This window comes from Temnothorax nylanderi, unplaced genomic scaffold, assembly GCF_030848795.1.
Source record: "Temnothorax nylanderi isolate EJ_2023f unplaced genomic scaffold, tnyl_v1.0 TNYL_tig0219_pilon, whole genome shotgun sequence".
In the NCBI taxonomy this organism is placed as follows: Eukaryota; Metazoa; Arthropoda; class Insecta; order Hymenoptera; family Formicidae; genus Temnothorax; species Temnothorax nylanderi.
Genome location: NW_027249281.1, coordinates 256,118 through 276,267, shown reverse-complemented (window position 1 = coordinate 276,267; position 20,150 = coordinate 256,118). Strand labels below are relative to the sequence as shown.

The following is a 20,150-nucleotide window of genomic DNA, read 5'->3' as shown; positions in this document are numbered from 1 at the left end:
ACGTGATTTCTTTGTGAAAGTAATTCGTCTGCATCTGCGGCTTCGTTCCCTCCACTTAGAGCTTACCCGAAGCTTTCACCTTATTTTATTAGAGAGACCCAATTCGTGTTCTTCTCGTGAACCTTCCACGAAGAAATCCTTAAAGTTTCGTTATCTTTATACTCGTAAAAAAAATCTTTTCTTCATTGGATTGATCTTACAACGTAGTTTTGGCCGTTCAAAGTTGTCAAACAAATACAATTATAACGACCTGTTGGAAATGGCGAATTGAATATTCTGTTTTACGAAACAAATAATAAATCTCTAACTTATATAAACGCAAACAACTTGTATTAAATAGTAAAAAATGGAAGAATATTAGCGGAAGAGTTGAAGTGGGATAAGAAAACGTGGAGGAGCGCTCATGATAAAGGGAGTATCATAAATATATACACTGCGATTATTGTAAATATCATTTATTGGACTCTTAGGCATCATTGGGTACAACGATTACACCACGTTGCTTACTTGTAACACCTTAGCGATCTGAAAAAAAACTCGGGTTCGTCAAAGTCGACTAAATTAACATGAAGACATCAGGTATGTTTATTTCGTATCTATAGATAGTACCGACTGCAGTCACGCGCGCGGGTAAGACATTACCGGCGACAAAGATTTAGCATTAGTCGTCGGTAAGCCGAGTACAAATTCTATTTTTACAAAAATTAGGAACCACCGAATTTACGAAAAAGTTACCTTAAGGATGCTCGAAAGAAGCGAAGAATTGATTGGAACGGGGATCGCTACGCCGCGCTACGTCCCATTCCCAATCGGATAGATCAAAGTATCGCAAAGACAACAATGTCCATGTTTCTCACGATGAGCTACAGCTAAATTCAATTTAGGACGTTCACAGGACACAGTGTACTTTATTGTAATGGTTCTCGTTGAAACGTTCGTAACGCAAAGCGGCTACCGCCGCTTTGCTCCTCTGCCTCAATCAACGAAACGAGCATTGTGATCGTGCGAACGAGATTCGGGGGGGAAGGCGAACGAGAACTTATGGCTAAATAAAACTTTATAAAAATATATCAACGAATAATAAATATATCTCTAACAGCGTCACTGTATAATTCGTCGTGTACGGGCGTACGATAGCCTACGCATTTACAGTCACTATATACATACTATCAAACTCTACTTATTCTAAATAATATACAACAATTTATTTTAGTCGCCCCTATCTTTGGGAATATTTGACGTTGCACAATTAAGTTTCTCTCGTCCGGTAGCGTGTCCATACACTTTCGTACAGGAGACCGCGTATCCCTCGTTAAAATTTGTAATTATCTTTTTATTTATTCTATTACGTCACACCTTCCTGCCGGCTCAAACTTTATTATTTCGTTATTATTACGGGCAGTATCGCTCGTCGTATTTGCGTCACGGATTTGTTTCGCAATATTAATACATTACAGTTCGGCACAAAGTCGATCCATCCGAGTTCGTTCGACCGCAATTTGACTGTATCTAGTTTTTTTCATTCGCGAAAAATTCGCCAGCGGCAAGAAAGAAAGGGGGGGAAAAAAGTAAAGAATTGGTCACCGTTTCGTTCGGATCTCTACACGTGGAAACACCGTTCCACAATTCGCAAACATCGGCTTATTTATTTATTACCTATACAAGTATATACATGTATGGCGAATCGCGCGTATGTGCGGTACACGCGCGTACGGATTCATAGTTTACAAATTTTCACTCTATGTAAATACGTATCCCGTCGCCCGCGCGATCCCTTCCTTTCCCTTCTCTTCCTCTCTCTCCTATCTTTCCTCCACTATTCTCACATATAAGGCCAGAGAAATCGAATTTTAATCGTGTCTCGATCACACGGGGACTCGTTCGTGCGGACGCGAGCTTGCCTAAGGTTTTACACACGACGACGGCAGCGGTCCGTGCGCTTTCGCGCGATCGTACATTGGTAAACGCGTCTTTCAGAATCGCGTTCCGGAGTAGAACAGAAGAGGACCGATCACGAGATCCGAGGAACACACCGAGGCCGTAATAATCCGCGCCGAAGGCGCGTCAGCAGAGCTTCCATCCGTGGTTTCATTGTATTCGTGTAACGTCGGCGTCGTAGACACGCAAGTGTCGCGTCGCGGCATGTCGAGCAAATTGTGCGTCTCGTTGACGCGAGAATCGCGCGGGGGGGAAATTCTTTCGGAGAAAGAATTTCGACGTTATATACAAAGAAGCTTCCCTTTTTTCCTCTCGCCATTGGGAAAGCTGACGTACGAGCTTTCCGTATCTCTAGGAATTTTGCCAAAGTTTCTTCCGTCTAAATCTCCATTGGGCATGTCGTCTCAGCGACGGTGTTCCCGCAGGATCGCCTGCAGGGTCAAACAGAGCAGAAGATACGTGATACTCGCCGATCGGATGTGGGCATGACTGTAACCGGAAGCGTGCGTCACGTTGAGTAGAACGGAAGCGTCGGCGATCCCTGCCGATGAACGGACGAGCAACAACCATTCTCCCGCGTGGGACCACTGAATCGTCTCGAAACGCAGGGTCGTCCTGTAACATGACTCCGTGCCGCCGTCCTGTAAAAGAGTAAAATGGGACATGAATAATTGCTCTTTATCGCGCGCGTGTCTTCCATATCTAACCAAGAAACTCAAGGCAGTGAAGAATTTCAGCGCTGCTTTCAACGTGTTAATATGCAAATAAATTGGGGCAACGAGATATATTATTCATCTGATATTCATATTTAGATAACCGTTGTTTTGATTATCAAAACAGTTTTCTGTTTCTCTTTTATGAAATTTATTTACATCAAAAATTAAAATTCTATTAAAAAAGATACACATAAAATCACATTATAATATTAATATAAATTTAAATAAATTTATATGATTTTTTAACATTGCCATTGAAAGTGAACGAGCTTTTATTATATTTTTTAATTTATTAAGTACGACATTTTTATGATTATATACATTTTACAGGATAAAAGCCTCTTCCTGTTAACTGAAATTCTTATTTGCCGTCACGAGTTGCAGGGAACGAACTCGCTTGAGGTTGACCTATATCGAGCTGCTTTGTTCTCTGATAAGATGTCAAGCGAGACGCTATAGAGAGAATTCCGAAAGTTTTCTTTAACAAGCTAAGGTAGGGTAACGAGCTAAGGTAAAATGGCATCTACAATTCACAGTGACGGTACCAAGCTCGTGCTCGCGAAGATCTTTATGAAGGACGTTTTTATGGCGCTTTCATGGCGTTTTAAACTATTGAGATCTGGTTGCCGCGGGTCATGCTCCAGACTAAGACGTTTTTATCGCATAATGCTCATTAACTTGCGATTCGATAACGTCCATCCAGTCGTCCTCTTATCGGACATGGTCTCTTTCTCTTTCGTTCTCTCTTTACGATTAAACTTTCACGTAAAACTTCCGGCGAGAGGAAACTGGGAACTTCCGGCGTCGTTCTACGTTCTCGCTTCAATTATCCATCTTACCTTCGACTGCTTCTTCTTAGACCCCCCCCCCATCCTCTCGGTCTTCTCCATCTTTCATCCCCTTAAAATACGTTTTATTACTTTCCGCATTAGTACCTATAATGACTTCTTTTTCTCTGACTTCGTTTCTTTGTTCATGGAAAAATCAATCGTATTAAGCCGATCATAGGTTCACGGAACTTCCGGTTTATGGGATAATTGACCCTAATAAGAGAGCAATACTGATGGTTTGTACGATGAAAGAAAGGTAAAATTTCCTCTTGATAAGTATTGATACGACTAAAGATTTATTAACCTTTTCTTTATCATTAGATGTAGCTAATCGGCTATTGTTCCAGGTTTTTGTTGCCCGAGTTCTCATTTTATATTGTGTCTTTAAAGACACATATAAAAACATTCCAAGATGTTGACCTTTTTTGTCGCGATAAACATTAAATTTTCATATTTTAACATGTATGTTTTATAAATATAAGATATATCTAACATATTGCTATGTAAGTTAAATTGAACAAAAAAAGCTTAAGAAAAACAAATTAATTCTTCAAGTATCTTATTTTAATATAAATGTTTTAAATTTGCACTGGACATCTGGAATTACTTAGTAATATATTTGGTCAAAATGTGTTATGTGTATCTCTAACTGTTGCATGAATATCTGTGATTTGACATGATTATTTGGTGATGAAAAGAGAAAGATACATCCCAAGATATAAAACATTTATTCATTAACTTTTAAATGAAACAGGACATCGTAAAATATCGTGTACTATTGTAGCCGTTATTGCGACATTGGAGGTACATAATATTACGTGACACTTTTGCTTTCGGTCTTATTTTAGCATACAACTAGAACGCGTATAGTGGAAGACTTCTCCGCTTTGGTCGCACAGAGCCGATCGAATGTACACGACGTTATTGTGACTTTTTAATATTGGAGGCAACGGAGTTTCCCTCGCATTCACTTTATCGATAACGCGGACGGGGAAGAATACGTAATTGAATCACAGACTCGTGCTGTTCGTCGGCAAAACTGATGTCGTCTTACGGCGGTATATTTCATCGTTGCGATTCGTAGCAGACGGAGGAGTCGTCGTTGTCGTCGTTGCAGGGGGTCCTGCGAGTTTTTCGTATGCAAGGAATCGGCAGTTTCTTGCTCCATTTCACCCCGCGTCTCAGCCTCCCCCTGCCCTTCGACCACCATCCTTTTCGGCACAGCGGAGACCCGTCGACCCGTTCTTTTTGTATCCTTTATTCACGAGCTTCCCCTGCATCATGCCATCATCCTACCTTCCTTTTTCGCACCCCTCTTTGCGAATCATCTCGCGTCTCGCTCGCTGCGTTTCCTCCCCGTCTTCCTCTTCTTGTTGCTCTCATCTTATTCTATCTTCTTGCATTTTTCTGTCTTTTCTACCACACGCACCATATATATATATCTGTCCTTTTTACTACGCTATCATGTTAGCTTTCCTCATCTATTTTTCTCTCTCTCTTTCTCCTTCTTTAGTTTGCTCAAACTTTCTCCGCTAACGCATTCTAACTTTCTGGCTTTCAATTTTTCCTTTTCCCTCTTAAACTATCTCGCTGTCCGTTTTCCTTACTTTACTCAGTATTCCTTTACTAACGTATTCTACTTTGTCCGTACGTTCAAGCTTTTTCTATCGAGGTTTTCTAGCGTTCCTCTATCTTCCATTAACCTATTCTCTTTGTAAACTTCCATCTCCTATTTCATCCATACTTTTGTTATGTCTAATTTCTTTTACTATCTTTCTGTTTTCTACTATCCTTTATGTGCTAATATATTTAATATTTCTTTTACTTTATCCCATTGTCATTTCTCCTGATTTTCTCCCTTATAGTTTAAATTTTTTTTATCTATTTTAGTAACTTTACTTAGGCTATATTTTGGCCTTTATCCGTAAATTCTTTTATTATAATTACAACTTCTTTGAAGTTAGTTTATATACAGAAATATGCTAACATGAAATTATATATAATAGAATAAGCATAAATTGTTGTCGGTCTATTTCTGCTTGCGCTACCTATGTCCGTTTACAGCATAGTCCTTATGAAAATAATGAATATTGTGATATATGAAATAAAGTAAATACATTTAAGTATCTCTGTGTGAGAAATACAATCATATAGCTTTTCGATTAAGTACAACAAAGTTATTTAATAATTAATAAATTTTCCTCTTAATAAATGTTTCAATCACAAAAATATATTTTTTTTATTGGTTACGATCGACTTTGCTCTGTATCTACAGTTTTCATGATTCAGCAATAAAATCACCATTCAATGCTATGCAGAAGTTTTTTAAAAGTTTCCATACGATACGTACAATAGCCTTCAGTAGAATACTATCGCGAAAAGAAGATCGATACATAAACGGCGCTATGAAAATATTTTGCATATGAAGTATATTCTCAAGAGCATCTTAATAATATCCGATAATATTATCGCAATATTCGATGATCGGAAAGAATCTACACCAGCTGGAAATCGTAATTACATTTTGTATTATTTGTTAAAATACGATACGTTATTTTGTTCCGCGCAAATCGCTTATAACATCGATGCCTGGTTTACGTTCGCCACGCGTTATTTAAAGTCCAACGCTGCGGGGGAATAATGCGCGCGGATGCTGTAATCGGTGTAAGATGTATTTTCACAAATATTATCTACGGACGCGAGATCCGCCACTAGTAATGTAAACACGACGCTACATCGTGCTCGCATCGTCGTGCTTCCCAATAAAGTCCGCAATTTTCAATGGAATCGACCGAGCCAATCGTTACTCGCACCGCGAAATCGTACTGCGCGTCCCTATCGCGCTCACATAGCGAAGAGGATCAAACGTTAATAAAAACAAACGCAACGCCGGGTGCATCGGCAAATCCCTCGCAAAGCTCCGTCGCATTGTCCGCGTCCGCCCGGCACTCCTGGAAAAATGGTTAATCCGTCCTTTATGATGCGGCTTCCTCCACGCGCGCACGCTCGCGCTCGCGCTCGCGCTCGCGCGCGCGCGGATTCCGTCTCCGCTCGGGCGGAAAAAGAAGTGCGCTTGGCTGTGGAAATGAAATAAGCGCGCGTATATGCATACGCGCGAACCGGCCTGCATACATTCCCGTAGTATCTCGTCACCGTCCCTACTGCCGCTTCCGCACCCCCTTTCCGCCGTTCTCACGAGCGAAAGGCGAGCGTGGCCGTTGCCGGCCCTCTCGGCAGCTTTCTCCCTCTGCTTTGTCGAGTCGCGTCGCAATACCTCGGATATCGCGCTAACGTCCGCGCCGGGATAGCGGCATAATTTTCGCGTCGAAGGACCAACCACGCCCCCGGGGGAGCGTGTAATCCCCGAGCGGATACGAACGTCATCCCCGTGTTACAAAAGACAACGGATTTTCAGCGGACGCGCGAATTGCATTTTTGCGCGGCATTTTTACAGCGCACGAGAGCACGAGATTGCCGAAAAAAAAAAGAAAATTATCAAAAACAGAGTAAATCAGATCACTCCTTTTAATAAAATTCTGTTATTTCATCCAGTTTTGCAGACCTGAATCAATAAGCAAGTAAAAAGCAACGCAGTTTTCGTTAATATATGTAATTATAATGTATGTAATTACATCCACGATTGATAGAAATATCAATTAGTTATTTCATACACAGCGATAAAACATTGTATAAAACATTTTATGTGAATAAGGAATATTCAAATAATTTAACGTATTAAGCCGCTAAATATTGCTACAATGTGGATACCAAATATTTACAAACTGTAAATATATGATCAACTTACTTCTTATGCAATTCTGGTGCATATTATTTATTTACTTATTCGTAAAGTAAAGTTTGTAATTTCTGTGCGTATTTGTTATTTATAATTATTTTTCTCCTGTAAAGTGGAAATGCGACTGTTGAAGCGTGCTTGAAAAGAACAATAAATTAGTTTACTCGCAAGTATACGAGAATAAAAATGTTTTTTTTTTAATAGAGAGAAACAAAATGATCAGATTACAAAGGTTGTAATTATTTCGAAGCAATAAAAAAATTTTTTCTGTTCGTCATTCGCCGCGATGATATTAAACTTCTAGAGAAACTAACACGTGTTTCTTCTCGAATATATTTTTTCAATAAATTTTTCGTTTGGAAATGCGCATTTAATGTACAATGTCAGATTTATTATTAAAATAAGTGTTCTATTAATTATATTATTGTATGCGCCGCTCAGAAGTATATATAATTTTAACATTTAACTTTTTCTAATCGCTAGAGACCTATATCTTATGTGACTAAAGTATCTATCCATTACTTATTGACTAAAAATATTTTTAGGTCCAGCAGTGCCAAGTTGTTTTGTATATAAAAATTTTTCAAATATTGGAGCTTGACAATTAAAAGAAATAAATCTTATAAATCTATAAATAGCTGTCAGTTTTTGATATTATGAAATTTTTGCACGATTTTATTTGACAATATAATAGCTTTCATATTAAAGAATTATAGTAATTTTAATTTTACAGAATCTAGTTGATGTCAGTTTTTTTTACATAAAATCTTTTATACGCATATGATAAAAGGATTTATTAATTAGTGTGTAAAAGTATAAAATGTTGAAACATTAGATGTAATTGACAAGTATAAATTGGGGTTATAGTTTTTAATCTTAAATCTTTTGTACAAATGTTTAATACAACGAGGGACGCGTGTACACGTTGGCGTCATTTTTTTAGTTTTTTTTAAAGGGTGCAAATTTACCTCGATTGCGAGTGCTCGAACCCCGTCGCGGGAGGGTGCATCCGGCGTATACACACGCTCCTCCGATATCCAGAGAACCTTTGTGTAGCTCGGCCGGGCACAGAACTCGACGATGATGTCCAGGGGCTCGCCCTCGTTCGCCGTTACCGTTTGACTCGACGGATGAACCATGGGTGGCCCTGCAACGAAAATAAACGAGAAAAACGGTTAACTTTTGTCGAACCAGCACGGCCAGCCCTCCTGCTGCGGTCGTAAATCTACCCTCCGGCGCGGCGTCGGCGCGGGTAGGCGCTTTTTGCGTTTGCTAAGAGCTTTGTACCTTATTAACGACATAAATTTCCATCCAAATAGTCCGTTAATGCGGGGCGTATTCTACGATTTTATTTCAATTGTGGGCGCGTGCATCCAATTATTAGAATTGTCAGACGCGAGTGTCTTTTATAGTGCAGCTTTTTCGGCACATGCATCACTGTCGGCGTTTCTGGCGTGTTAATGCTCGGGCATGGTTAATCGTGGCTCATAAAACGTATTGTAAATTAAATACATAGTACAGCGGGGAATATAGATCGATAACCCACTGTAATCGAATTCGCGAGCGTCGTTTTCACGGACCCGCGATTTATCTTTATTTTTTCCGGAAATGTTTATTGATGGGTATTTTGATGGATTACACGAAAATACGAAGTTTAAGCAAAGGCAACACAGTATTTAGTGCACGCAAAGACAAAATTTTCCATGAATTAGATCAGCAATTTTTACGTAGAGATCGCTACTTTTTGATTGAGTGATATAAACCGCAAATGTAGGCTAATGGACTGAGATAGACAGCTATTAATGGAAGGCAAACGATGTCGTGATGACAGATATAGGATTTGTTTACGTCATATATTTTCCATACTTTTCTTACACAAGGCACGCATCTTTCAGATCTTTGAAAAAGGGAAGAACGCAAGGGTGTATAAAAACATAGAAAACACTCGAAACGAATAAGCTTATGATCGTTAAATGATAACTTAATACGGTTAAATATTATTAGATAGATCGTGTTATTCAAAACAGACCTGTTTCTCTCCTGCTTAACGGAAGCGTCAGCGAGGTGATAGATATTACTGTAATGTAATAAATTTCCAAAAAGTTCTGGAGCCGAAATGTGTACGGCCGGGATCCGGTAACCCCTGCTGAACCCGTTCTCGGCCGTAAATTCAACCTTCGGTGACACTTCCGGGGCAAGGGACGACCTGAAGGGGGAGCGCCGATTAGCACTACTGTCATCTCAAACGTATATCGTCCTCTTTGTTCGCCGCCTTGTGCCTCGTTAATAAAAGATCGTTTGGTGGTTGATCACAGATATTAATGATGGTATGATAAAAGAAGCGAATCGATTGCGTGATGTGAATCGAGATCCCTCGCGCCGCGGTCATTAATGTCTGCGAATTATTTTTCTGCTATAGCCTTTTTTTATTTTTCAATCGGTTATAGTTTTCTTTTTTGTGCACGTATTCATATTGAATACTGTGCACAAATTATATAATCATCCAGAATTATATCAAAATTAACAGACTAGTTCGTCCGCTTTTTTATGCATGTTTGAAAAATTGTAAGGATATCTACAGACCTTAAGTTATAAAGGATTAAAAATCTGGAATTTAAGAAAGTATAAATATTTAAAATTATGGCAGTTCTTTAAAAATCGTCTATGGATTAAAGAAGTCTAAAATAAAGATGTAGGAAAATGGATCAAACAAAGTTTTTAAACAATTATACCGATTAGATCTGCTAATTAAAAGTCACAAACAAATACGTTTCTAATCGTAATTTTTTTTCTGACCGTAAATGATAGCAAAATAAAACAATTTGTACGGAAGATTATATCGACAGTTAATACGAGATGAATGCAGTGAAGCGATACACTTATGATATTACATGATATGATCGCACCATCAAGGTCAGTTTCTGTGCCCAGGAGTCCCAATTTTGTAGTAACCAAGAATATTGTGTTTCGAGCTTTTTTCGATATGCACTGTTCAGCCGGCATGAAAATAACATAACGACTTCTTCGCGATCGACGCTTATTGATAAGGACGTTCTTTTATTTATGCTTAGGAAAGCTTGCAGTGAATTATAACAAATTAATTTGACAATTGTTACAATTGTATATATACGTACTATATGCTTGTTGAGCATTACATGGAGTACTTAAATAGTTTGAAACTTGATTACATTTTTTAATAAAATTGATTTTGGTTAAACTCGTGTTAATTAATGAAATACAGATTCTAAATTAAATTCTTGACAATAAATTCAAGTAGAACTAAGAATTTCGATACAACTTTATAATGAGCAGTTAAAAATGTTGAACTATCTAGAATTAATTCCAAGATAACTTTTTAAATTTTGTTTATGTTCTTTTTTTAATATAATCACGATTGTTTTCAAGAATCAAGGATGCTCTGACAATAAATTAGGACAGCGGTTTAATGGAACGCGGTTTACAGCACCGCTGATTTATGCGCAGCCTTAAGACATCTTTGAAATCCAACGAGACGTGCAACGCGATCGAAACGCAGAAACTTGGCACATCGTACGACAATGCGAGCAGCCCTCAGCCACGTTACCGCGACGTGCAGCGTGTTCGCGCGCGCAAATTGCAATCATGGGTTTTCAATTTCCCAACCTCAAGGCGATCGCGATTCCGCAAATTGTCTCGCACTACCGTTCGAAATTCCTCTTGTCATCGACCACGAGAGGGTTTCGTCGATAGAGTTTCGACTTCGCGAGTTAGCGTTTGCGGGCCGGAAAATCAGACAAGGGAATCGGAACAAAACAAGATTTTCTTGACTTTCTTCGCCTCGACAAAAAAAAAAGATTCCTCTTCGGATTGGACGAGGCGCTTCTCATTGCGAAATAAATTATGCAGGAACAAGGTTCAGAGTTTCAGATGGTATTGCAAATGTTCTTAAGTTTTTCTTTACGACTGGATTAAAGCGTGCTCCGAGTGAGTGAAATAACGAATTAAAAGAGTAGCAAGTCGCATAATTCAGCTAATTTATTTTTTGATGCTCTTTCCTCTCTCTAAGAAAAGCAGTATATTATTATTCTCTTTGATAATCAAGGAATTATGTTTATTATTTATTTTGTCGAGCAATTATTTATTAATACAAGTCAAAATTCTTTGTACGTGGACACAAAAAATGTAAAAAATCGTGCAATTTTTTGATGTATTGCACCATGTGTAAAAGAAAAAAAGAAGTTATTGTCCTCTGTTTATGCATCTGTCTGATTATCTCGTACATTTTATTCAAGTGCTCAAACCGATTGGTCAACAGACAGTTACTATGACAAATTGCACTGTAATATCAGCTCTTTAATCCACGCACTCCAGCTAATTGAAGCGCGGATGTTACTGCTTATAACCCCGGTGAAATGACGTCCCTCTTGGCCCATTTTCCGCTCCACGGAAACCATGCCTCCGACCACTCTTTCTTTTTTCTCTAGATGGCCTCTCATCTGCACAGATTTCCTGCTTCGTAAAGCAAGCCTTCTGACCTCGACCGGCTCGTCTGTCGAGTGAATAGAAGCGGAACAGTACAGCCAGGAACCGCAGCATCGTTCATGAATATTCCTACGGCTGAAATTGCTCGAATATCTTGGAGGTGGTTCTTGTCCCTGCGCCGAGGGGCGAGTCTTTTTGCCATCCTTCCGTCAGCCCCGCTTTACCAGTAACGCATAACGGGGACGATACGGGACATTACCGAGCTCATTCATGCGGTGAGCTTTCTTTCATCAGCGTTCACCTTTTTTGAATATTCTTACGCACCTATGACGGTGTCGTTCCGACCTGTGAATTATGCAGATGCGTGCCACGCGTGATCTGCGTGCCAGGATTGCGCCTGCTGAAGTGAACGAGGCCAAAAACCTCGTAGAAACAAAGTCGTCTTTTTAGAATATTTATTTATAATTTACATTTAATCGCGTGAGTTAATTATTTAGTAGTTACAAATATTTGAATAATTTGGGACTTGATTACATTCTCAAAATTGATTTTGGTTGAACTCGTGTTAATTGTGAAATACAGGTTCTAACGAAACTGTGTAATGAAAACTTGATATACATAATTGTAATTATTAATCTCATAGGCAATTATATTTATATATTCTTAGGTATTCTGTTTACCAGCCTTAAATTTTTATTTATAATTATTTTCATGTCAAGAATTGTAATAATTATATGATTTCAAAACTATTTTAACTTATATATTTTTGAATAAATAAATATTGACATTTTTGGTCTTAAAACGCAATTTTATGAAATAGTAACCGGCACGTGGTTTAAAAAGCATAGAGACAGAATGTATAAAATTCACAAAAGATTATTATTCGACATAAGGTCTCATTCAACAATCAAAAATGTCAATATTTATTCTGTGTTATACGCATATTAATCAGTATTCACTTATTAAAGTATCATATATTCTTTTAACTGTATGACTATATCAGGATTAAGTGCATAATAGATATCGTAACAAACAGAACTTTTGCGCGAATTGTGAACAGAATTGGGGAGAAATACCGTAAACAATGTCTGAATGGTCGGTCCGCTATGCACGCCATTTGGTTTCACGGTGCACAACTGGCGACAATGATTATGAGAGTGTTAACGATCGTTAGTCGACGACGGGCTTAGGCAAGAAGAGCACGACGACAATCCACGAGCTGTGTTCAACTACGACGCGACGGGACGTCCTTTCCTGAAAATGGATCTTTTTCGAGAAAATTTCCTTTCCTGGATGGCACTTGGAACGCACCATGACGTTTCCGGAAGAAATCTCTTAGCAAGTTAAATGAATCGCAAACGATTGCCTACAACGGCAACGTGATTCATTTCATTGTGCGCCGTTAAAAAGAGCTTCGATGGGAACGATCGTCAAAGTAACGAATTTCCTCGTGACGATTCGAACGTCGTATCGTTCGCTGTGGAACGAAGGGTTTGCACTTTGTCTGCCGCGAAGTTTAGATCGATAGCGACACGGATTTGAATCTTCTTGCCGAACATCGTCCGTCGTTTAAAGAAATTGCGGATCGATAGCCCGTATTTCTCGTTATCGATGGCTTTCATGATACTTTCTACGTATTACGTAATATAAGAAGGAACTTAAGAATAAGAAGTAATACTGTAGACAGCCTTAGAGATCATATCGCCGATTAAATTTTTTGTTAATTGGTAATTAAACCGAATTATGCGAAAAGTTGCCATAACATAAAGTTTTGTAGTCGTGTATCTTAAAAAATATAATTATTAATTTTTTAATAATTTTAAATCAGACATCTCAATTTATATCTTCAAATTATCTAGCTTTTAGAATTTAATCCATTGAAATTTGAAGATTGTTGAATTCTCTTCGTAGCGATTCATTATTAAATCTATTAAGCGAGGCAACGTCTAGGAAGAAAATTTTCTGCACGGTATGCTATTTCACAAAAATGTAAACTAATATCTTTTCTTTAAAAAAGAAAACAGGCATTATTATGTTTCGATATTGCGGTAAGTTTTTATGCGATGGCATTTTACTTTGTGATGTCTTATCGTTATATTATATCTTAAAATAAGTTAAGTTTTAATTTACGTTCCACTTAGACTTAGACAGGCAACGCGCGCAAGGAACGATCAAGCGGAGCAGATATTTGCCGTGGCGTTAAAAGAATTCCATTTGTGAAAGAGTTGTCCAATTCAAAAGTAATTTGTCCGTGAAATTACTTTCGCGACTGTGACGAAACCGAATTATTTTCTCATGTTCGTGCACGAGCATAACAGCCTGCTAATTAATTCATTAATTTCCAATCTCGAAATCGGCAACGTCGCGCTTCGGGTGACAACAACTGCTCAACGTACGTGTCCCGATTACCGCAAGATTACAGACACGTCTCGGCATGCATGCATGGCATCGACGTGCGGTAAACTCCCCAGAGGGATTGCCAGAGGATTTAACGGCGTAATATTCGGTGACATTCGAAGTATAAATATCCTCGTTGATTTAATAGAGCGCACCATTTTGCGCGCTGAGAACGACTCGTAAACGTTAACTTTTATAGCTCACTTGGACCGTTTTTAAGGATCGACGACAGCCATCGTTGCCTGGCTTGGAAAGATGTTCCCAAGCTTCTCACCACGACTGCGCGTTGCTCCAGGAAGACAGAGATATATTAAAATTACATTACAGTTTTCGCAAGTCATCATGAGATTATTATGCATGAGGCCACTTGTTGTACCGGTTGGGACTGGTATAACCGGCGACCTGGCGAAAATATTTTCCGACAATCTCTCACGTCGGGTTAGAATTTCTGGGAAAACAGAGAGAGGGAAATCATGGTACACGGGATCGTTCCCCCTGAGGGGGAACGATACATCGTCGCAAAGTTCTGACGCTATCCGTGCGAGGATTCACTCGGTTACTCGTACTTCAAGGCGATAAGCATCAACGCCCATTCAGACTCGCGATAACGTCCGCGAAGCGATGCCATTGTTTCAAGGCGTTAGCAAGCTGCACAGCAGTTATCTATCCATTGTTCCCTGGTACTTATTAAAATCAAGGTGGTAATCGTGAATTCCACAGATGTTAAAGTTGGATTAATTATATTTCGCTGCGCAAGTTTTTCGCGTTTTTACCGCCTCCTCCATTTCTTTTTCTTTTATTTTATCACGCGTGATAAACACAAAAACAATATCCTCTTTGGAACAACCGGGCTAGAGAATCTTTTCTTTGTCAAAATTGCAACCAGAGTCTAATTATAAAATTAATTTCAAGTTCACACTTAAACTTAAGATATTATAGCAAGTTAACTTTAAGAAACATGAGTAGGATAATTATAATATACTTGAAAAGTTTGAATTAAATTTTAATTATGAGGGTAAAATATTAATCAAAACCCAATTACCAACATAAATTGAAGATGCTACGTGATTAAAAATTAAAGAAGAAAAAACCCAGACAAATTTTTGCTAAGGAAATGTAATTTCATAATTTAAAAGCATTTATTGCACTGCTGTCATTGTGTTTTTTATATATGGTAATTCTGCATGTCTATTCTTACTATTCATATATATTTATATACTATTTATAAACATATATATCGTCGAAGATCGAATATAACAGAAAATTTAAATAATATTCTTTCAAAAATGCAGCTACGGAATGATTTTCAAAGGAGATGGTACGAATATTCGTTCAGGTATCATCGCGCTGTTTTCAGTTTTCTTCTTAAAATTCTTCTCACGATTCCCTTCGCTTGTAAACGCAATAAGCGATCGGTTATGATTTAGGTAAAAGCGAATAGAGACGAGAAGCCAACAGGACGAGAAGGAATCAGCAAGAAACCAAATTGAAGCTAGTCGTCTGCCCCTCGAGCTTTCAATTTGTCCTAAGTTAACACTGGCGCGGTCTGGTGATCGTGTGTTGCCTCTTTAACTTTCGGGACTTTCGTTTTTTCATCTCTGGAAACGGTAAACGATACGCGCTGTTTTCCAGAAAGGCACCCTTACCCTCAAGAAGTGACCCTTTTCGAAAAATGATGAAAGGTCGAGTTCGTAATTGTGTCGAGAGAATACCCGCGAACTATTGCCCCTACTGCGACTCGTACCCTCGCAATAAACCTTAGAAATCGTCGTCAAATACGACTCACCCATGTTCAAGGGGACGCGCTCGATATTACTATCATCGGCATACACGATGAAAAACGTTCCATTCTTTTCGCTCGAGTCGATCCTCCGATTTCAACGATACGTTCGACCCAAGGGATCGGCATTTTATCGGCGGGATGTGATGGGTTTCGGTATTCATACGATACTTTGGGGAATGATCTCGCATGTGAAATTATTCGCGCGATGATAGCGGCTGATATAAAACAGTTTCTATCACTTATCACCGACTTTGAATGACCGGTATCACCAAACATTGACTGTTACTATGTGTTGTAACACTGAAAGCGCTATTGACAGTGCTCGCTTTGCGTAGCGAGTATGTAAATGTTTTACTATCATATTCGATATCCATTCCGTTATATTGACATTTGTGCCTTTTGATGATTGACGACAGAGAAAGATTAAAACATTCCGTTAAACATTTTTAAAAATTTGGATCTGTATAAAAATTAAAATATTTACTTTAATGGATATATCAAAGCTTGTAATCCACTGCAATAAAATATTGCCAGTATTTTTTCCATACATTTTTTCCTCTCAATTCTTAATAAGGATAATCAGTTAACATCTTAAATTTGTTATCTATCCCTAATGCCGCTTTTTTCCATTTTCTTTCATATTATACTATACGTTCGCTCTATCCGGGACATTTTCTTTAAGCACTATCATTACCGCCGCCGCGCCGCAGCATCTCTCCATACCACGTATTCACCGCATCTTCCTCGATCCCTCGAGGACATCGTACGAGCTCCCCGCAAGACTTCCGCTTCTTCTCTAATAAGTTTATGCATTGTTCTTTCTAGTCGATGCTCCTTTTTTATTGCTTTATCGTGAGAACGCGGAAGATATTTTCGTTGAAAAAATTCTTTTCCTTCTTGTGAGCACGAACTAAAAGTTGTCGTCGTGCTTACGTTTGTTTTTGAAGAATTCAAGTGTACGTATTTTAGCGCAAAATTATATTCTTATTATTTTTAAAACATTTGAAAACTTCTTACTGTGCCTATTATAGATTAATCGTTCAAATCCCAAACTCTTAAAAAAAAAAATAGCTCAACAGTTCTAAAAACACATTTAGTCGTGTTTAGTAAGTCTTCAATATAGCAAATAGTTTCACTGAAGGAGATATAAGGAGAGATATCCATTTTTCTAGCCATTTAAAAAAAATGGTTTTATTTATTATAAATATAAAATTTGTGATATATGTACGGTGAATTATATATATTTGCCGTCGCAATTCACATACCAATAATCGGCGGCGCCTCGTTTCTCTTCCGGCGCGGATAATTGCCGCGTCGCGAAAACGACGCGTTTATCAGGCGAAGTGCCATCCGGCAAGAGTTTTACGAGAAACTTTTCTCAGTCGCGAGGTTTCACTCTCGTAGCGCGGGCAATAATTTTATTTACAGCCGGTTGCACCGACGTTTACGCGGCTCCGCACGAGCTCGAAAACTTATGCGTCCGCGTAGTTAAAGTTACGAGTGTCACGAGACGAAATTTACGCGCCGCGGCGGCGCGACGGCGCGTATTACATGTATTGCGTAAATGGTGGCGGCCAAGTTTTAAAATTCTGCAGTGACCGTGTTTCGAGCGGCATTGTCGCAACCGAATGACTAATTAACCACTCGTTCGAGAACGCATTCGCATGGAAGCCAGCAACGTTCGCGCTGCTTCGAAAAAACATTGACGGCGGAGGTCGATATGATGGGATATAAAGCGCAGTCATATTTATATGAACGGAAGAAAAATAGGCTGTCACAATGCGTCGTATAATGGATCGCGGAATCGGCTGGCCGGCGAAAGCTTCCTCACAAAAATGCGTCGTTATTTTTCGGTCCGCCAATTTTGGCATTTTGTTGTCCGCATTGTCCGACGATAACTTTCGGGCATCTCGCGTCATGTGACACAGTACGCCATTGTTTGAAACACTAGAGCCTTGACATGCCAGGTCTGTTAGTTACGATAATTACAGACGACGATAAATTACAAAACACTATTTTTTTACAGTTTTTTTTGCAAAAGCTGGATAATTACTGCAGAATGTCCATTATTGGATTATTTTTTATAACCGATTTTACGAATATTTGTAGATTATCGAAATAAAATTGTACTATGATAAAACAGTCATATAAAAATACAAAAGTATAGAGAAATTTACAAAAAATAAAAAGTTTTATATTTCAATGAAAAAGGGATTTATACTTTTTCACTTAAAATCTAAATAAAAAAAAAATTATACAATCAATATTGTACATGCGGCGAAGTAACTCATAAAAAGTCAAGTTTCTGATATTATCTTCAAAGAAATGTCTAATGCTTCTCAATTGTTTTCTGCCACGTCCGATATTGATATAAACCAGAACGAGCGGCTACATGAAAAATTAAATATCAAAAACTGAAGGCACAATGGATATATGCTGCGCGCTACACCTACTCTATGCGCGAGATATAGTTTCAGAATGGAATTGGCAGATACATATCAAACAGCTCGTGTCCTTTCAGTTATCGAACGGGAACGAGAGATAAAAGGCGTAGCAACGGTGCGAGCGGAAAACGGGTAGAGCCCCGCGGCGCCTTAATTGCATTTCCTGCTCCATTTTCGGCGATGGACGGCATTGTCAGAGAGGTATAAAAGCCGATTTCGCGGAAATAAACAGCCAGGAGAGGCTGAATAAACCAACGGTAGGGCAGGCGAGACGCGAGCGGGGACTCTTTAACTTTTGCCACCGTCGCGAAAGCTCAACTTTCTTTTGACCCGCGCCGCGTACCGACGTCCGGCCTCCACGGTCTTTGCGCACAGGAAATTCGCGTAGAAGAAATCAATCGCGAGGAAGGAGCTAGAGCTGCTCGAGTATACGTCGCTGATCCACGCTGAGAAATGTTACGACTGAATGAGATTTCGGAAGAGAGGAAAAAGGACGAGAGGAGGATGGGAGGTGATCTCTTGCGGAGGGCGAGATTGCGCGAGAGGCACGGAATTTCCCGGAGCAGAACGACATTGCCGCGCGAACTTGTCGGATAATATAGGTTAATCCCTTAATCGGGGTTATTAGATGAAATTTTATCCCGCAGGCTTTAGCCAGTACTTTCGCCGACTATCCTGTGTGTCCGCGCAGACATTAGCGCACCCTTATTAAATATCTAATAACGCTTATGAGTTAATTCACTTTTCGAGAAGCGTTAAAAAGTCGACCGGCCAGGAAGTTGGAAAATGGAGAGCTGAAAATTGCACTTGTCCCGTATTATAGTAATAGCTCATTATCTTACATTTTATTATTGTGGCAGCGCAGACAGCGGTATTACGAATTTCTTTTTATTACGCGTTTGCAATTTTATTAAAAAGTAGCATAATCAGCTACTGCAGTTGCTACATTCTACGTTGTTTTTCGCAGCAATGTTGAAAATGTCATCCTAATATTTTGCGATTATAACAAGAGACAAAAAGTTTTATAATTTATCTGTTTTATAATTTCTCAGCCTTGTTGACGTATTTGCGGATTATAAAATTCGTAACAATGAAAATGTCACGAATGATCAAGATCATCGTTTAATATCTCATGAGTTAATTTCTGCATGATTTACGAAATGCTTCATATTGTTTCGATACTGTATTATATTTTGCATTTTTGCTGTGCACGAATGCAACTTCCGTTTTGAAGAATTCAATCGATTTGCTACTATCATTCAAAATAGCCTTTATATTATCGATATGCTCGATCAGCTGCGCTTTGGCTGGTGAGAAATATACATGTGCAACGTGTCTGAAGAAGAGGGAAGTGCGACGCAGCTGGGCAGTTTCTCGATTCGATATATTATCAAGAAATAGGAAAGCGAGAGGGAAAGGGAATGGTGAACATACATATGATGTACACTTGTTCACGTCTGGATTCATTCTGGATATCATTCTGGATATATAAGCTCCTATGTGTGCATATGTGTGCATATTTTAAAAATAGCTTCTCTCGATGGCGAAAAAGAAATTCGAAGTTTAATATACAATCATAGAGATAATAAATGATGAATAGATAAATCTATTTTTAACTGTCATATTTAGCATATATTACATTAATATTAATTTGTTCCCTCTTTTCCTCGATATTCTAAGAAGACATTATTTATATATTATTATAATAATGTACATATAATATATATTATTTCTAGGAACAATATCAAAATTAATATGCACACTCAAATTAATAAATCAATAACT

The 20,150-nt window shown here is 38.6% G+C and overlaps 1 protein-coding gene across 3 annotated transcripts in view; it reads right to left on the bottom strand.

The window, feature by feature from the left end:
* Positions 1 to 439: 439 nt before the first annotated feature.
* The window catches only part of Tei (irregular chiasm C-roughest protein teiresias), a 140,270-nt gene continuing 120,559 nt past the window's right edge, over positions 440 to 20,150 (bottom strand). For all 3 annotated transcript variants that reach the window (XM_071717634.1, XM_071717632.1, XM_071717633.1), the window contains exons 9-10: positions 8,249 to 8,427; positions 440 to 2,579 (exon numbers count right to left, since the gene is read on the bottom strand). In XM_071717634.1, coding sequence (XP_071573735.1) covers positions 2,343 to 2,579; positions 8,249 to 8,427 — 416 coding nt within the window. In that variant the 3' untranslated portion in view covers positions 440 to 2,342. The remainder of the gene's footprint in view (positions 2,580 to 8,248; positions 8,428 to 20,150) is intronic.